Raw genomic sequence first — 18,899 nt, 5'->3', positions numbered from 1 at the left:
TACACCTGAAAGTTTACACGCTGGACATGACTACACTTCAATCATTTAACAACGCCACACGCCGATGGCTGGAAGAGTGTGACGATGGCTGGAAGGGTGAATGTGTTCGCCGGAGTGTATAAATACTGTGGACGCATGACTCATTAAATTATTGAAGTGTAGTCGTACCTAACATGTGAACTTTTAGGTATATTTTTGTCCATTCTTTCTATAGTTATATATTATTATTATTATTATTATTATTATTATTGTCCTCGATTAAACTAGATTCATTTCATTGATTATTTACCTCAACTTTTTGGGTAGATTAATGTATCAAACAAATAAAAATTTGTAGACAGTGTAATTTTCACTGTGAATTTCAATTCCAACTTGAAAAAAATTCATTGAAAAAGTAAATTAAGTAAAGAGAATCTATGGAGATACGGTTAAGGACAGTAGTGGTTCCTCCTTCATTCTCTGGCAATGAGCAAAAATCATGGAAGAAATCGTTACAGGCTCTATACAACAATAATCACTTGTGGCATATCCCTAATAATAGTATATTTACATCTCTCAAATCTCAATCTTCTTTCCATATACGACCAGTGATCCTCAACTTCAACTCTTTTCCATCCCCACCAGAGAAATAAAGAGCCAAGCTCCTCGGAATTATTAGTCCATCTTGACTATCTCTAACTTTCCTATGACTGTCGCGAATGCTCCTTGGAATTCCTTGCCATATAAGTTTGCGTCCACTCGCGCCGACTTCCAGGCTGTAGCTGAATTTCTTGGCTTCGTTGTCATCACCCATGAACCGAAGAAAGGCCATATATACCGGAGCTGTCCCGAGCTGGAATGCCTCAAAGTGCAAGCAAAAATACCTTCCAAAACTATTGAAAACCTGCCAACAAGAAACTTCATCATGTGACTGGGAGTTTTTCTAGGAGGAATGTTTGTTGAAGCCATGTTGGTATAATACTATAGGCATCGTAAATGTATTGAATATTAAGAGGAATAGTTTTGTGCTCTGGAATATATTCAATGTGTAACCCAAAAAATTTACAACTCCTCTTATTCATAATATAACTTCTAAATATTATTATAAATAGAAATAAATAATTTTAAAATGTTCTTAGATCACGCATTTAAAGGTAAGCATGCAAATATTATTGTATATTAATGTCGATATAAGTACAAAAGTATGCTTGTATATTAATGATTTTATTGTTTTAATAATATTGGGCGAGTACAGAAGAGCTATATTAGGATGTCATGATAAGATTTATGATGATCAGCAATTTAGACAAAGGTTAAACCTTTATATTAGTTTAGGCCTTAAAGAAATATTCTAGTGTGCAATCAAATTAACAATACCACATGCCTACGTTAACGTGTTAATCATGTGACCCATGATGCAATATTATGCGGGCTACTTCTAATAAAAAAGGACTAAAAAAATTCCCAACATCACTTGCAGAGAAATAAACTTAGTGCACAAGCATATTTCTTGTTTCAAACAGAAACAACCATGGCCATGTGCACACATAATCAAAGCTGCATAATTGAAGATGTGATTTGAGAAGCTACCAATTAAATAATAAAAAATAGTTACATGCAATAAATCAAACCATCAAGCAAAGGCATATATTTTTGTTTATTAAGTGACTTACAGTTAGCATCCATGTGGCATTTTCAACTTCATGTGGATTTGCTTTGACATATCGATGATTGAAGGTGCATCCATTGTGCATGTCTACCTTGTGATCATCCTTGAGATGGGAAACTAGACTTGGGATGTCACCCATCACAGAGCACTCGGCTCCAGCATAGGGACAACTGAATGGACGGAGTCTGCAATTTTGCTCGTGTTTGAGCTTTGTGTAGTATGGGAATATATCATGACAACCTAGACTCTGATATCTGCAAGGAAGCTCCAACGATTCTGCAACTTTCTCCAGTGCCAAACACCTTATGTTCTCGAGATCATGGTGGCAGGTTGGGCAAAGATTATGGACTTCAATCTTACAATTGGAACATAATGTATGGCCATTTGGACACTGAAACGCACAATGCAGTCATAAACGAGATATTATAATTTATAAGTGTGGATAAATTTACCATAAAGATCTGATGTGAACATTATGATTAAAGAGTTTCCACAATAGGTTCTATTGATCATCTATGATAATCTAATTGTTAACTGTATTCTCAAAATAGAGTCTGCAGCCCAATGAAACATGGTCAGGAAAACAGCCTCTTTTGGGAGATCCAACAAGGAAAACTAAACTAGCAACACATGTAGTTGATTTTATCTTTTTGTTGTTGCCTAGAACTCGCAGATGGAACAAGAAAATGTGGAGCAAGTTCTATGAAAAATGAATAGATAATATGATGAACTCGAGCAATACCAAGGATTCCAGCTATTGAATTTGTTAATCCTGCTACATCTCTTTCATTCAAGACCAAGCATGGTGCATCATATATTTGATATGGAGATAAAGGATTACAATGGCACTATCAAGATGACATTGTTTCATTAATGCATCGTGCGTTATAAGAAAAGGGTTTTACTTACTAAAAGGAAGGGAAGAAAAAGGTAAAAGTTTGCAGGAACTGCACCTGGTGAATTGGAGGGTACATCAGATTCTTGCAAACGGGGCACTCAAGTAAGTCATACACGCCATTCTTTGAACTAAGTCCATTCTTTCCATTCAACCCAACACAAGATTTCATAACTGTACTACTAGTCTTCGACTCATATTTAGCTTTGGCTGTTTCATAATCTGAAGACATCAGGTGAGATTCAAGAACTTCTTTGAAAATGCTGCCTCCAGGAGCCATTGCAGGCTCAGATCTACAGTATTTCGTTCTAAATGACTAGGAGCTAGAACTCCACTATACTCCAATATCTTCTGTTTAGTTTTTTCTTCCTTTCGCTCTTTATTGCGTGCTATATCTGTTAAACAATAAAATTGTCAACGGTAAATACATAGATATTAAATGCTTTTACATTCAAATTTTAATATTCTTTAGTTCAAAATGTAGGTGAAACCTACCATGTGTATTTTCTAAACAAAGAATCAGAAACACCAAACACCGATGGCGTTCTAGAGATTTTGTACTGCTCTAATGCAACAGTAACTAGAGTAACTTCAAACTTGATTAAACAAGTGTCAACACCACTCTTATCATGTAAATATTAAGTCTTTATCAGTAGACTAAAAGAATGATGGAGTTACGGAAAGAAAATATGACTGAAACTGAGATCATTCAACATGGTTACTCCAAACTACAATATTCAGACTGAAGCTCAAAGTATCGAAGCATGCACAAAATACTAAGCAGGTAGAAAACTTCGCATCCTAAAAAATTTAAATGAAGTCCATATTAATATTCATTAAAGCATAGCAAAAAAATAAAAATCTTTGTTTGCATAATTATCAAGCGGATGATATCCTCATATACCATTCCATATGCGAACTTCACTTGTTGCTACACCCTTCTCAAGGGACAAGTAGAACATAAATTTGTTAACAAATAACAATGTTCCAATTCCTAAACTAGGACGACATTGTTAAATTGCTATTCAAAATTTTCAAACTGTTTCAGCACAAGGTAAGAGAACAGAACAAGAAGTAACACAGCCAGAGCAAGAGCTTCATTGCATCCCAGAAGGGACTCATTTTACAGCAGATCTGAGAAAATCCAAACGCGGATCAATATCAAGACACGAATTTCCCAACAAAACATCTCTCAATATTCACTATGATTGACTCTCATTCCGGTGCTTCAGTTTCTAACACATTAACATAGGAGCAAAGAAATCCTACTGTAGTTTCTTCATTAAGCCTTTAATTTCATACAAAACTGAGTTATTTACTTATGCAAGAGATCAACAATGACCAAGTCTGAAATCTTCCTCCACTTGAGTTATCCATCAAACATATCAGAGAAAATTATAGAAAAGAAAAGAAAAGCAAGAAATTGAAGCAAGCAGATAAGGCTATACCGGAACACTACCTTTTCCTACTGAATCCAAATTGAAAGAACTTAAAGAAGGACAAAGAGTTCAAATTTAACCTCTCAAACCAGAACTAGCATCTAAAACATCATCACATGCAATTTATAATGCAAGCATACAAAACCTCACCGGGATTATCCAAAACCAACCAATGCCCCGATATATAGAAACAAAGCGCGGTAATAATAAAAAAATAAAGAAGGCAGAAGAGAGACAAAGAAGTAAAAGACGAAATGTAGCATTGAAAATCAAAGGCATGAAGCATGAGAGGAGAAGAGAACAAAGCGAAAAACAGAAAATTTGATTTTGAAAAATAAAATAAAGGGAGAAAGAAGACAGAAAGCGAGAATTGAATAATAGATTGAGATGAAAGTAGAGACGAAGAAAGAGTATCGTACCGCGAGCTCCGGAAGTTGCGGAGATGGGTGGTGTTGGTGTCCATGGAGATTGAAGAAGAAAAAAAAAGGGTTCCGTTGTTGGTATCGGTTGCTACTTACTACTGCTTACTACGATTTCCTTGTTATCTGCTCTCCGTGTTTTCTTTTAATTATTTACTCCAAAATAAATAAATAAAAAAAGATTTGATATTTTGATGTGCGTGATGTCTTCTCGTCCCCGAGCGATACGGTATACTGAGTTACTGACAATGGACAACCACGGTGGGGCCGCTGCCCCTTCCCGCACGCGACGTTTAAAAACCCATCACGTTGCCCTTTTGTTTAGGCCAATAACATGTAAAGTGAAAAAATAGAACTTTTTTATTTTAATATGGAGGGAGGGTTGGTGTATATAAGAGTTACTAAGGTATATAGTGTTTTATTAAAGTATGAAGATTGTGTAAGACAAATCGGACCGTTCGATTGGAGGTACTGAAAATTTTGGATTCGATTTGTGTACTGACAGAAAAATTTTGGGTCTGATTTATATAAACCCTGAGTCCGATTTGTGTACTGGCATAAAATTTTGGGTCCAATTTCTTCCCACTAACTAAAACAAAAAATTGAAAGCTGTCACAATCGTGTATACCTCTCCAATACTCCATAACTCAACATAACTCACATATCAATCTCATATAAAAAAAATTAGCCAGAAAAATAGGATAAAAATGTCTTATGTTTTTTATCTGAATATTTTTATGTAGGTTGATTCGATGTACAACTTTATTTGATTTATTATTGTACAATATATTTTTTTTAATACTAAATAGCTCGACATACTAGGTGGAGTAATCAGCGTCAAACAACACAAAAAGAAAAGCAATTCTAAAAGATACCAACAACCAAAAGAAAGGAGATCCACTGTGTTATCTCCAGCATAGCCATCAACAACACTAGGACAGGGCATCACTCCACTTGTTGCAACTGAGCATGGTTACGTGGATAATATCTTCTACGCCTTTGGTTTGATTCTGAAATATCCTCCTATTCCTCCCCAACCAGATGTGTCAGATGGTTGCACAGAAGCACCTCATAGGCTGCTTTTGAGCCTCTTTTCCATGCGGCTCATCTGTCCAACTTAAAAAATGGTCCTTCATCATCCTCAAAAAAGACCAGAGCCGGACAAATACAGATACCCAAGCACTCCACACCTGCCAAGCAAATTCACAGCCAAGAAACAAGTGATCGACCTACTCAACATCCTTAGTGCATAAAATACAACTCGTATCGTCCTGGCTAATAACCCCGAACCGAATCAGTCGTTCCTTGGTATTCACCCTGCCTACCAGGACAAACCAAGCAAACAGCTCTACTCTTGGCGGAACCAAACCTTTTTAGATGGTCTTCGTGAAGCTGTAGCTCGTGACATCCTCTGAAAGCATTCCTTCTTGTAGCACATACACAAAGGAGTTAGTCGAAAATATACCAAGTCTACCAAATTTTCACACAACCCTATCCTCTCTATTATTTACTATCCTGACAGGTCTCAGAGTCTCATGTAGCTGACTCAGAAAGTCTAACTCCCACTGGAACAGCTCTCTCCTCCATTGAAAGTTCCAAATTCACTCTAGCCCATCTCAAATCAACTTAATTCGATTTACTATTTCAATAAGTTATTATCTTTAAAATATAAATGTCAAAAAAATATTTTATTTGAATTTAAATAAAATATTAAAAAAATAAAAATAAAAAATATTTTAAATTTTGTGTTTTAGTATAAATTTTAAAAAATTTATATTTTTATAAATTTATAAATTTAAAATAAAAAAATAAATGACTTCTAAAAATTCATTAAAAAAATTATACTTTAACAGTTTGAGTCATTAGTATATAAAAAATCGTTACCAAAACTTTTGATATTAAAAAAAAAGGCTTATGCTACACATTCAAATATTTTTCTATCCAAATTTTATCCAAGTAGGTCCAACAGCAACAAAAACCACTCTCATTACAAGAGCGTTTATTACACTCGCTTCTTCTTCTTCTTCTCCCTTACACTTCTTCTTCTTCTTCCAAATACACGCATACGTCATCTTCTTCTTCTTTCAAATTCACGTATACCTCTTCCTCCTCCTTCTCTTCCTCCTCTTCCTCTTTCTTCGTGCACGCAGATTCTTTTTTGCTTCTCCTCCTCCTCCTCCTTCTCTTCTTCTTCTTCTCTTTTATTATTGTCATCACCAACAATACAAATATTATTTTTTTTAATTGAATTGAATAGAATGCAATTGCTGAATTGAATTGAATGAACGCAAGTGTTCTGAATCTGAATTGAATTGATAATATCTAAATTGTAGACAGAGGTATTTTGAATTTGATTTTATATAATGGATTATATTTTATTCAATCAGTACTATATAATTGTTTCACCATGAGTACGTGTTCGGTTCATCATGCAGAAAGTTATTTGAATTTGATTTTATATAATAGATTATATTTCGTTCACTCAATACTATATAATTGTTTCACTATGAGTACGTGTTCGGTTCATTATGCAGAAAGCTGTTCGAATTTAAATTTATATAATTAATAATATTCCATTCATTTAGTACTATACAATTACTTCACCATAATAATATGTTCGGTTCATTTATGTTCTGCACAATTCAAAATTCTTCCTACTCACCTCCTACTACTTCACCAGGGAGAGAAGGAGAAAAAGACAAAAAATACAGCAGTAACAACAACAAAAGAATGACGATAAGAAGAAAACATGTGAAGAAAAAGAACGCGAAAAAGAAGGAGGAGGAGGAATGCGAAGAAGAAGGCAAAGAAGAAGAAGACGTTCCATGCGTAAACGAGCGTGAGAAGAAGAAGATGAAGCGCGGGAGAAGAAGAAGAAGAATAAAAAACAAAAAAACTGCGTGACCTAAAATTGTTTGGACGTGGAGAACATCTCTTAAAAAATTAATATATAAAGTATAACTTTTTAAGGTGGTATAGAAGTTAAAATTTAATCTTTTTTTTAAAGTTAAAAGTAATAAATAGTTATACAATATAAAACATCTAATTATATTTAAATAATATATAAATTGAGTCATAATTAAAATATTATATCAATTAAATTATTATTTAATTTGTAAAATTAAATATAAATTTATATTTTGATAATATTACTACTAACTTAAACTTAAATTTTTTCAAAATATAATATAAGTTCTACACTTAATTTTATAAATGGATACAATATTTTTCTTTGGATACTCTTTGTCTTTGGGTGTCCGTTGACTTAAAGCTTTGTTGCTTTTAGCCTCGTACGGAGGTTAGTAAACGGTAACTACTAACTACTAATGTCATTGCTTGAGTAAGAGATATTTACTTCTACTACTTTTGTCTTTAACGAATTTCCCCACGTTAATCAATTGCATTAGTAGTTTAATTGTTCTCTTCTCAGCAATAATTTTACCAGTACTAGTGTACTACATATATAGTTATAGTTAAAAAAAAAAAATATCGAATACTATGAATTGATTATGATTGGTGACCTCCAAATTCAAATTCAAACCATGAAATTGTCAAAAGTTGATGAACTAATTCAATTGTGAAATTATTATTACTACTTTTGTGTTGATCATGGTGATGCTTTGGTAGAAAGAAAGAAAAGAGTGAGTGCTCCTCTTCTGTTCTGGGCTGCCCCACAGAGAAGGGGGTGGTCCTAACAATTTGCCAATGTTAGCGAACAAAATGGCACAGGCTTTAGCATATTCATGCCTTTATCATTTGGGACCAATTCAATCATCAATACTTTCATTTCATGACATCAATGCCACGGGACAGTAAATTACAAATATTGAATAATGATAAAATAACTGTTTCGAGAGTAATTCAATGTTTATGTTTACTGTTCTGGACAAGAATAGCAAGCTAAAAATTCAATTAATAGAGAATAATATGTTATCATCAAGTTAAGTAAATAACAGAAATATCATTAAAGAATAAAATCACTAACTAGTAAAATCGTCAGATTATGACATCAAAACGTATATTTAGAGCAGTAAAATGTCTAACGAATACTTTAGGAGGATATAATATAGGAAAAAGGGACTATTCATAAGATAGAAGACAATTTACTAATATCATTTTAAGCGCAATATTGATTTAAACATCGAAGTATATATCTTTGTAGGTTTTCCTTCTAATTAATGTTAAAAGTACAAATATTTATATTGTAGTTTTATTATTTTTTTAAATTAAAAATATTCATAAATAAAAAATTAATTTTGAACTAGTCTATATTATTGAAATGAAATGGAAAAAAAGTGCAAAATAAAAATAATTTCTTGTGTGTATTTAATTATTTATCATTGTCTGTCGCTTGCATATTTTTTGAAAATAGAGTAAATAAATTAAACAATACTAAACAAAATACAAGGAATCAACAACTTGAGGCAAGGAAAACAGTTGAATTTATAATTTAGTCGTTAAATTTTTAACATTTGAGTTAACTCAAATATCATGTATTCTACTCTAATTTCCTTTTTCCTGTTATTACTTATTACCTTTGGTGGAGACATACATTTATTTTGTTTTATGGTCATGATTGGGCATTTTAGGTCAAATAGTGAGATTTTCAGTTATGTAAAGCCCATGCCACGAAATAAGGACATAATAGACACATAGATACAACTATTACAATACAGGGCCCATGGCAAAGCAGGTAGTTACTAATTATTCAACATGACATAGAATTCTCCGACCAAAAACTATAAAACGACATAGAATTTGGCCCAAATAATTAGTCCAATCTGATCAAACCAATCTTACATCAATGACATGTGTATGCTGCCCAGTTCAAACATTATACTACAGTAGCCACTCCTTTAACCTTTATCTATCTGAATCATTTTTTTTTTCCTTCTAATTAACGCAGCAATAAATAGGTCTTTAAAGAAAATGGTATTATCCAGCCCAAAATAATAAAGAAAATAATCAAAATACACTCATAATTTCCTTTTAAGAAGTTGCCTCTAGGACAAGGGAGTTGAATTTCATCTCAAACCTTACGATGTAAGGTTAAGTATTTGTTTGAATGACATTATTTTTTGATAAAAAAAATTTAATAAATAATTTTTTAGTGTATTTAATAAATTTTTAATAATAGAAATAAAAGTAGTAAAAAAATAAAAAATTTTTTTGAGATGCTATAATTTATATTTTTTTAAAAGAATTTAAAAAAAGATGTTTTTTATATAATAAATAAATAAAAAGTGTTTTTATATTATTATACCTAAATATAATTGATAAATAAAAAGATTTTTTTGTATGAGATATTTAAATATAAAATTATTTTTATTTTTTCATAAAATCATTTAAAAAAAGATAAGTCGAAAAAAGATCTATTTTTTAGAAACTCACTAGACAAATCCTAAAATTTAGAATATTATAGTCGATTTTAGACATTATAATACGCTCGAATATAATGCTCGTGTAAGATTAATTCGCTTGGCATTATCATCGCAATAATTATTGTAATATATAAAGAGAGTGAAAATTTATATGCAGTTTGTATTAAGAGGATTGTTAGGGATTGTAGTTATTAATTAGTTATTATTAGTGTTTTAAATAGTGTAATATTATATTTAATAAAATTATTTTTTTTTTGCTGATTAAATATTGATCAAATTTTAATAAAAATGCTGATTCTATAACCTTTCTTTTATATTAATGTTAAGTTAATAATTAAAATTTTATTAACTTAATATAAAAACAGTAGCATGTGAATTTTTACTTAAATAAGCATAAAATCTTCCCTCGTCTAAATGTTTATTATTTATGATTTATAATTTCGTATTGAATTGTACTACTTATTATATTTTTTGTTCTCTTCTGTAGCCTGTAGGAGTGTATCATTCATATTTAGTTTCTGTCGTCCGTTCTCGTTTTCATTTCCGCGCCCATAATATATCAAATCAAAATTAAAAAAGGAAAAAAAAAAACCCATTCGGGGAAAAAAAAGGGTTTTCCTTTTTCCCAAAAATTTGCAACTCCTTTTTCTTTTCTTTTTCATCACTTCACTTCACTTCACACTGCACCCCCAGCAAAAGATGGAGGACGAAGAAGACCAGCAGAAGGTTTCAGATCTGGTGCGGGAACTCGTAATCCGCCTCCTCTCCTCCCCCGCCGACGACGGCTCCGCCACCACCAACTCCAAGCCCAACCTTAACTCCCCTCACTTCGTCAACTCCCTCCGCTACGCCCAACGCATCCTCTGCAGCCGCCTCACCCCCTCCGTCGCCCCCGACGCCGCTGCCATCGCTGACTCCGTGAAGCGCCGCCTCGCCTCCCACGGAAGCTCCTCCCTCGCTCTCTCCTTCGCCGACCTCTTCGCCAAGTTCTCCTCCAAGACCGGCCCTGGCAGCGTTAACAACAAGTGGGCCGTCATCTACCTCCTCAAGATCATCTCCGAGGATAGCAAGGGTGCGAAGTCCCAGTATTGCCCTTCTAACCTCTTGCCCAATTTGTCCCTCTCCAACGACGCCGATTTTGGTAAGGGTAAGGGTTCTTCTTCTGTTAAGCCTTTGGGGGATAATAACAAAAAGGGATGGGATAACGGGGTTCTATTGGTTTCAAAGGATCCCGAGAATAGGCGCGAGCTTGCGTTTAGAGAATTTGTCACTTTGGTTAGGGAAGAGAATGAGGTTTCTGAAGAGGTTTTGGTTAGGGATGTGTTGTATGCTTGCCAAGGGGTTGATGGGAAGTATGTTAAATTCGATGGTGGTAGTGATGGCGCTGGGTATGTGTTATCAGATTCGATTAGGGTGCCTAGAGCTACTAGGATTATGGTTCATAAGCTTTGTGAATTGGGCAGGTTGTTTAGGAAGGTTACTGGGTATATTGCGCAGAGTATGGATCGGTTTCCCGCCGAAGACGTAGGTACTGTTGGGCAGGCTTTGTGTTCTGCATTGCAGGATGAGCTTACTGAGTATTATAAGTTGCTAGCTGTGCTTGAGGCGCAGTCTTCGAATCCGATTCCTTTGGTATCCGAAACTGCTAGCTCAGGAAATTATCTTTCATTGAGGAGGTTGGCTGTTTGGATTGCAGAACCAATGGTGAAGATGACGTTGATGGCTGATTTGGTTGACAAGTGCAGGGTTCTGAAGGGCGGTGCAATGGCCAGTGCAATTCATTTGCATGCCCGACATGGCGATCCTCTGGTTCATGAGTTCATGAGGAGGTTGCTGCAGAGAGTGTGTGCACCTCTGTTTGAGATGGTGAAAAGGTGGGTTCAGGAAGGGGAGTTGGAGGATATATTTGCAGAGTTTTTTATTGTGGGGCAAGAGGTGAAAGCTGAGTCTCTTTGGCGTGAAGGTTATAGGCTCAACCACTCGATGCTTCCTTCATTCATTTCACCCTCGCTTGCACAGCGTATTTTGAGGACTGGGAAGTCCATCAATTTCCTTCGGGTGTGCTGTGATGATCGCAGTTGGGCTGATGCAGCAACCAGAGTTGCCACTGATATAGGGGTGACAGCAAGAAGAGGGGGTTTTGGGTACGGTGAAACTGATACCCTTGAGTCACTAGTTGATGAAGCTGCAAAGAGAATCGATAAGCATCTGTTGGATGTAATTTACAGACGGTACAAATTCAAAGAACACTGCCTTGCAATTAAGCGGTATTTATTACTTGGTCAAGGTGATTTTGTGCAATATCTAATGGACATTGTTGGGCCTGATCTTTCTGAGCCAGCAAACACGATAAGCTCTTTCAAACTCTCTGGACTGTTGGAAACTGCAGTTCGGGCATCCAATGCTCAGTATGATGATCGTGACATGTTGGATAGGCTCAGGGTCAAAATGATGCCGCATGAAAGCGGTGACAGGGGCTGGGATGTATTTTCACTGGAATATGATGCAAGAGTTCCGTTGGACACTGTGTTCACGGAGTCTGTGATGGCAAAGTATTTAAGAATTTTTAACTTTTTGTGGAAGCTTAGAAGAGTTGAACATGCACTTACCGGTGCCTGGAAGACCATGAAACCAAACTGCATCAGTTATCATTCCTTTACCAGATTGCAAAGTGCAGTAAAGAAGGAGTTGGATTCAACATTGAGGCGCTGCCAGGTTCTATGGGTTGAAATTAATCACTTCATTTCAAATTTGCAATATTATATAATGTTCGAAGTCTTGGAAGTATCATGGTCAAACTTCTTAAGTGAGATGGATGTAGCCAAGGATCTTGATGATCTACTTGCAGCTCATGACACATATCTAGATTCCATTGTAGAGAAATCCCTTCTTGGTGAGCTCTCCCAATCGCTTTACAAGTCATTATTAGTGATATTTGACCTTATACTACGTTTTCGGAGCCATGCGGATCGGCTGTATGAAGGTATTCAGGAGTTGCAAGCAAGGTATTCATCTTACTCTGTCTTCCCTGCATTTTTCAGCTTCCTCCACTTCCTCACTCCTAAAATATACTTCCATTTTAACATTTTATATGAATCTGCTCCAGAATCACAAGATCTTCCCAATCCTCTTCTGAACAAGGATCCTGGACTGCTGATGGAAGGAAAGCCCTAACACAACGTGCTGGCGAATTTCTTCGAAATATGGGACATGATCTGGAGGAGATTTCAAAAGAGTATTCGTCATTGCAAGAGGAATTCATATCTCAGTTCCCTGTACAGAAGCATGTTGATCTAAAGTTTCTCTTTTTCCGTCTCGATTTCAATGAATTTTATAGGCGGGTGTCTCCTAGCTCATAAGTAACTTGTGAATAAGGCTGAGGATCAAGTTGAAGCATTATTACTTCAAGAAGATGATGAACTATCAATGCTCTGCAAGCAGCTAACCACCATTCTGTTTTTGAGTGGAATGATTCTATTGGTCTTGGTACTAACTTCCTTCTAGACCAACTCTTCCATGGGTCATTATTTGACTATAGGTAAGATGTATATACTGTCACTTTGTCGTATATTTCTTTCAAGGAAGATCTAACGCACTCTTGTTTCCAGAGTCCAGATGACCAATTGTTGTGGTTTGGAAGGTGGTTTGTGGCGGATGTGAAGCTACTAATATTCTGATTGGATGCTTACTGTGAGTAGTACACACGTAAGTGTCTGAATATCTGATTATTTGATTCGTGTTTCAGCGGCTTTTGTAGGCTGTGCTTTCCGGATAGTGTTTTATGTGTATCTTTGATTTTTACCGGCTGAATGAAATATGGGTGTCTGAAAATCTTATTTCTGCATTTTCTTGAACTACTTCTGGTTTACTATCTCTCCTCACTCTGCAGTGTGCTTGAATTTTCGCTCTGTGGCAATAAAAATGAAGCCATGGGTGACTCAAGCATCAAGATGCTTACATTATTATTCAATGCACTTTATATGCGTGTAACTTTGTAAGCTAATGAAGGTGCTCCATTTTGATTTTGTATAAACTCAGTTCCTAGATCAACGATTGTAAAGCCTTCTCTCTCTCTCTCTCTCTCTCTCTCTCTCTCTCTCTCTCTCTCTAAACGGAGCTGCACTTGAAAAGAAAAAAATAGAGCTTAGCAGTGATTACTAGCTTGGACACATGCTTAAGTATTACAAGCTATCGTATTTCAACATGTAGAACTTGGTTTAGAGGTTACTGATGTTACTATTACTATAATGTTTATGCGTGTCTATGTTCATTGTTAGAATGAAATGTAAATAGTTATCTCGTATCTTTCTGGCTGAAAATGTAGTTATTAGAGATGTTTATTTTCAGTAGTGTCTCGAGAAACGCAAGAGGGAGAAGGATTGAATTTATTTTGCAGGGGGATGCTTAAACATCAAGAATGAGGCATGTGGACCAAATTGCAGTGTTCATGAGGCCTTAAAGTTTTTTATACAATGGTACTAGTCACTGAGTGAAGATATTGTTAACAATTGTGGTTTGTAAATAACAAAGGTGATTTACTAGTTGAGATATTAAATCAGTTTATGTTTTACATTCAAGTTTTTTTCCCCCATCAGTCATTTGTTAAGACTTAAGAGCCTTAAAAAAATTAGCTGGAGGCCTCACAGGCCTTCACCGGAAAATTTCGACCAATATACACACGTCAAAGCCGGAAAGCCATTTATTGGATAAAATCAAATGGCCAATTTTATATTTTCTAATTGATTGATAATATATTGGTTCACTGAATGCTCATTATAGTTGCACTTAAAATGTTCTATCTCCATTTTCCAGTCTAAGTAGTAAGCTAATGAACTCTTTACTTTTTCAAAAGTAAACAAACTTGAAAAGTAAATTATCAAAAATTCAAAACCATAGTAGACATTGTGTTAACTAGCACAAGTAATATGCTGCCAGCTGTACAAGCATGTGCATACAAAGTTCAAAAGTGTTAAACCTGAGAGTATTCATGTGGGAATTTACCTAATCTGCTACATTACAGCAGACATAACTACAATGGGGCCCTGAGAGTGTTTTTTGGAGCACTAATCCAAGGTGATCCGGCAATGGCGAATCTCCATAATGCATTGATATGCTCTGGTGAAGCATATTGTATACCCACACGTGGACCCACCAATATGTTTTCCGGCTTTGGACCATCTAAGAGTTCCAAACCACCTGTGTATTCATAAAGATAAGATATCATACTTCAAGTCCAAAGAAAAAAAGACTTTGAATATTAAAGTATGAACCACACTACAATTTATGCATTAAAAATTATTTTCTTATACGCATGCACTTTCCTTTCCTTTTAAGCAACACATTAACAATCATGTGTTTCAGGTTTGGACAATAGTAATATAAGCTTACCAGGGGTATAAAGAGGATGGTTGGACCACTCCGTTGAAAGACCCAGTGCCTGACCCACCTACCATTTGGAAAAACAAATCATATTTATCAATTTCGAAATCTGGTGAAAAAAATTCTTGGGTCATTAAGAACAAGCATGGAAAACTAAATTATGGAATGTGTTATCCTTTTTCTCCTTACTGACTTTTGCCTTCTGTGGAAGAACCTCAAGTAATCATTATGACCATAGTAAGTTCTGTTATGTACCAGATCGAGATCTCACATGGAATTCACGTTTTACAAATCTTTAAAAAACCCACATGAAATATTTTATTTCACATTACAGAGAATGATGGCATATATTCGGGCAATTAAAGACATGTACGATGAGGCCATAACTAGTGTGAAGACTCAAGGTGGTGTGACAGAGGAATTCCTTATTGGTATAGGACTGCACCAGAAATCATCCTTAAGTTCATACCTTTTCACATTAGTCTTGGAAGTACTCACAGAGCACATCCAAGAGCCTGTGCCATGGTGCATGCTTTTTGCCGATAATATCGTCCTTATGGGAGAGTCAAGGGAAGATCTAAATAAAAAGTTGAAGTTATGGAGAGAAACTTTAGTAGTGTATGGTCTGCACATAAGCCGTAGCAAGACGGAATATATGGAATGTAAGTTCAGTCTGAGAAGGGAATACCCCAAGATAGAGGTGAAGATTGGAAAAAACATCATACGAAAAGTTAAAAGTTTTAAGTATCTTGGGTGCATCATACAGGATAATGGAGAGATTGAACAGGATGTAAATCATAGGATCCAAGTAGGTTGGTCAAAATGGCGGAGTGCATCTGGTTTTATATGCGACAAAAAAGTGTTTCTAAAACTTAAAGGTAAATTCTATCACACCGCTACAAGACCGGCTATGTTGTATGGTACGGAGTGTTGGGCGACTAAAGGGGTGCACGAACATAAGCTGAATGTGGCAGAGATGAAGATGTTGAGATGGATGAGTGGTCATACGCGATTGGATAAAATAAGGAATGAAGATATAAGGGAGAGAGTTGGAGTAGCACCCATTGTGGAAAAGATGGTTGAATCACGTCTTAGGTGGTTTGGACATGTGAGAAGAAGACCGATAGAACATCCAGTCAGGAGGGTGGATGAGATAGAAGATGGACAAAGGGCGAAAGGCAGAGGAAGACCTAAGAAGATCATCAATGAGGTGGTCAAACGAGATCTACATGTAAACGGTCTCTCTGTAGACATGATACATGACAGAGTACAATGGCGTCGTTTGATTCATGTAGCCGACCCCAATTTGTGGGACAAGGCTTTGTTGTTGTTGTACATTACAGAGAATGAAATTACTTTTGAAAATAGCCATAGTACAAAACTTAATGACCCGGACAACAAGTTATTTCACAAACTACAGCACTAAGAATTAATCATGTGGTTATGTAATGGATATATTCGAATCTAGGGAGCAAGTATGGAACTGTCCTCTCATCATTGTTCACTACAAGATTAATAAACACTTTAACCAAAGTGAAATTTGTCACTTTGGTCTCTTAACCAATGGTATTGGATTCAAATCGTAAGAATAGAAAAAATAGTTTACGATATTTTAAAAAATCTGATAAGGGTATTTTAAGGATGGAAAAAAAAAAGTAAATTGGATACCAACTCCACACAAACAAACATAAGCACCTGAAGAAAACATATTAAAAGGAGGAAGGAAGAGAAGTAAACCTTGCCAGGGCCAGTAAGAAGTATAGGTTTATCAGTTTCCAGACCTCGACGCTGCTGAATGACATTCAATCCTGTTAAATTGTTGAATATTAACAAGGTACTAAATCTTTTAAGTAATACAATGCAGAGTTTCCACATATTGAACACTGGTGAAGATATTGAGGTCTTTTGCAACAATAAGTTAAATTGTTAGGACATGTCTGGGAAATCAGAGCTTTACTTCAAGTTTTGTTGAAAGTCTCACCATTCGAATTAATTAGCCAGTTTTGGCACACCCAAAAGATGAAATACTTGAAACTAGACGACATATTGGGTTCAATAATTCAGGGTTTTCCCCGTAAACTCTTCGGTTTGTGGGCAGCCAAAAAGAGAAAAGATACTATCTACAAGCCTGTGATGGTATCTTAGTTCAACATGACCAAATCATTACTCGGGATATCTCTTCAAGCAGTTCATTTCTTTAAAAGAGAGCAAGATATCCAATTTTAGAAGCCCGACAACAATATCAGTATCTCTTCATTCATGAATAAATTGAATCAATAACAGAGAAAAAAGCATGTAGCGAGACACCGTGCTGAGCAGAAGGGATTCAAAACAGCAGGACGCAATGTGTAATAGAACGGTTACACTTAAATAGTAGCTTTTGCAGAGTATAGAGAGCATTACCGCTAATGGGAGCACAAGAACGTATCAAGACAGCAGCTCCAGCTCCTTCCTTGTCAGCAACAACATTGAGCATCATGTGGAGACCATAGCAAAGATAAACATAAGCATGCCCACCTGGTCCAAACTACAAAAACACACACCAAAGTTGCTCCAGCTACACTACCACCAATAATCTTCAATAAGGGAGTATATATATATATATATATACAGAATTACAGATATACTATACAAGTCCGTGATTCAAGTTGAAGAACTCGACCTATTTTATTTTCATTGCTCTATTAAGAATGGCAAAGAATAAAGAAAGCATCTTACAACAGGGGCAGTCCTTGATGTAATGCCAAACCGCCCATGACAAGCTGAATCATTTGGTCTGTAAGCTTCAACCTGTCTGATACATTTCCCCCGTTAAATCACTAATGCAAACCAAATTTATAAAAAAAATAGAAAAAAAAAACTTTTTTTAACCTAGTTCGGATGAAAGTATGAAACGGATTTAACAGTTATAAAGGAGTGCAATTTCAGAAAGGAGAATGAGGAATGCATAGCTACCTCAGTAATCTGAAGAACGACGTCGTCACGGCGAAGGAACTTTCCGAGCAAACGAGGGGCAAGGTCTAAAGCATCAATCTGGAAGAAAGTGGAGGGTAAAATTTCCATTTTTGTGGCTGATTTGGATTCTGATATGCGTTTGGGTTTTGCAGCGCTGAACTTGGATGATTTCGTAGGGCTGGATTTCTTCTTCTTCTCCGGTTCGGCTACTCGTTTGAACCGCTGGGTACGTCGTGGGTTCATTAGGGTTCCGCGGAAACAGAAGGAATCAAAGAAAGACGATGCTGTTTCTGTTTCTGTTGGGAGAGACATGCCGCATGCTGGGATTAGCCACCACCCTGTCCCTTAGCTTTTCAACCTTTCTTATGTTCTCTCAAATTTTCCACGCTTTCTACTTACACTCAATTTATCAATTTCCTTCTAAAATTAAAACTTTAATAATAACCTTATAAAAATTTCACATTGTTGTAGAATAAATAAACAAGGAAGAAAATAAATATAAAATAAAGAAATATAAAATTTTAGTATTAACATTTACTAATACTCTTATTTTATTATAATAGAAGTAATTTTTATATGGAAAAGTATAGGTAGATAATAAAAATATTAAATAATGTGAATAACAGATATATTGGATATTCATTTTACTAGATGTACGGATGGTTATTTTAATTTTAAGATTTAGATGGTTAATTTAGAAGTGTAGTGTATTTTTATTTGATTGGTAATTGTTCAAGACGGTCATTGTTTACCTAGCATTCCCCTCTCTATATTTACTAATAT

The 18,899-nt window shown here is 35.4% G+C and overlaps 3 protein-coding genes across 6 annotated transcripts; 1 reads left to right on the top strand and 2 right to left on the bottom strand.

Annotated features, from left to right (window-relative positions):
* Positions 1-343: 343 nt before the first annotated feature.
* On the bottom strand, positions 344-4,593 carry LOC130932527 (E3 ubiquitin-protein ligase SINAT2-like). Its single transcript, XM_057861857.1, has 4 exons — positions 4,402-4,593; positions 2,602-2,938; positions 1,653-2,039; positions 344-883 (listed from the first exon to the last, which is right to left on the bottom strand). Exons 2-4 carry the CDS (start codon positions 2,821-2,823, stop codon positions 563-565), a joined length of 930 nt encoding a protein of 309 aa, XP_057717840.1. The 5' UTR covers positions 2,824-2,938; positions 4,402-4,593; the 3' UTR covers positions 344-562.
* Positions 4,594-10,452: 5,859 nt separating this feature from the next.
* LOC130935392 (gamma-tubulin complex component 3) lies at positions 10,453-14,334 on the top strand. Of its 4 annotated transcripts, none has more exons than XM_057865121.1 (4): positions 10,453-12,787; positions 12,889-13,320; positions 13,391-13,487; positions 14,133-14,334. In XM_057865121.1, the coding sequence occupies exons 1-2, from the start codon at positions 10,482-10,484 to the stop codon at positions 13,139-13,141; spliced, it is 2,559 nt and encodes an 852-aa protein (XP_057721104.1). In that variant the 5' UTR covers positions 10,453-10,481; the 3' UTR covers positions 13,142-13,320; positions 13,391-13,487; positions 14,133-14,334. The 4 variants fall into 4 exon arrangements, with proteins under 4 accessions (XP_057721104.1, XP_057721103.1, XP_057721105.1 ...); XM_057865120.1 differs by having other exon boundaries at positions 14,130-14,334; XM_057865122.1 differs by lacking the exon at positions 14,133-14,334 and having other exon boundaries at positions 13,398-13,815.
* Positions 14,335-14,633: 299 nt separating this feature from the next.
* LOC130935394 (DNA-3-methyladenine glycosylase) lies at positions 14,634-18,473 on the bottom strand. The gene is made up of 6 exons (XM_057865123.1): positions 18,117-18,473; positions 17,880-17,951; positions 17,565-17,688; positions 16,899-16,969; positions 15,171-15,228; positions 14,634-14,978 (listed from the first exon to the last, which is right to left on the bottom strand). The coding sequence occupies exons 1-6, from the start codon at positions 18,426-18,428 to the stop codon at positions 14,812-14,814; spliced, it is 804 nt and encodes a 267-aa protein (XP_057721106.1). The 5' UTR covers positions 18,429-18,473; the 3' UTR covers positions 14,634-14,811.
* Positions 18,474-18,899: the final 426 nt, after the last annotated feature.

This window comes from Arachis stenosperma, chromosome 6 (genome assembly GCF_014773155.1).
Source record: "Arachis stenosperma cultivar V10309 chromosome 6, arast.V10309.gnm1.PFL2, whole genome shotgun sequence".
NCBI classification, from domain to species: Eukaryota; Viridiplantae; Streptophyta; class Magnoliopsida; order Fabales; family Fabaceae; genus Arachis; species Arachis stenosperma.
Note: the sequence above shows the minus strand (reverse complement) of the source record. Positions and strands in the feature narration are given on the sequence as shown.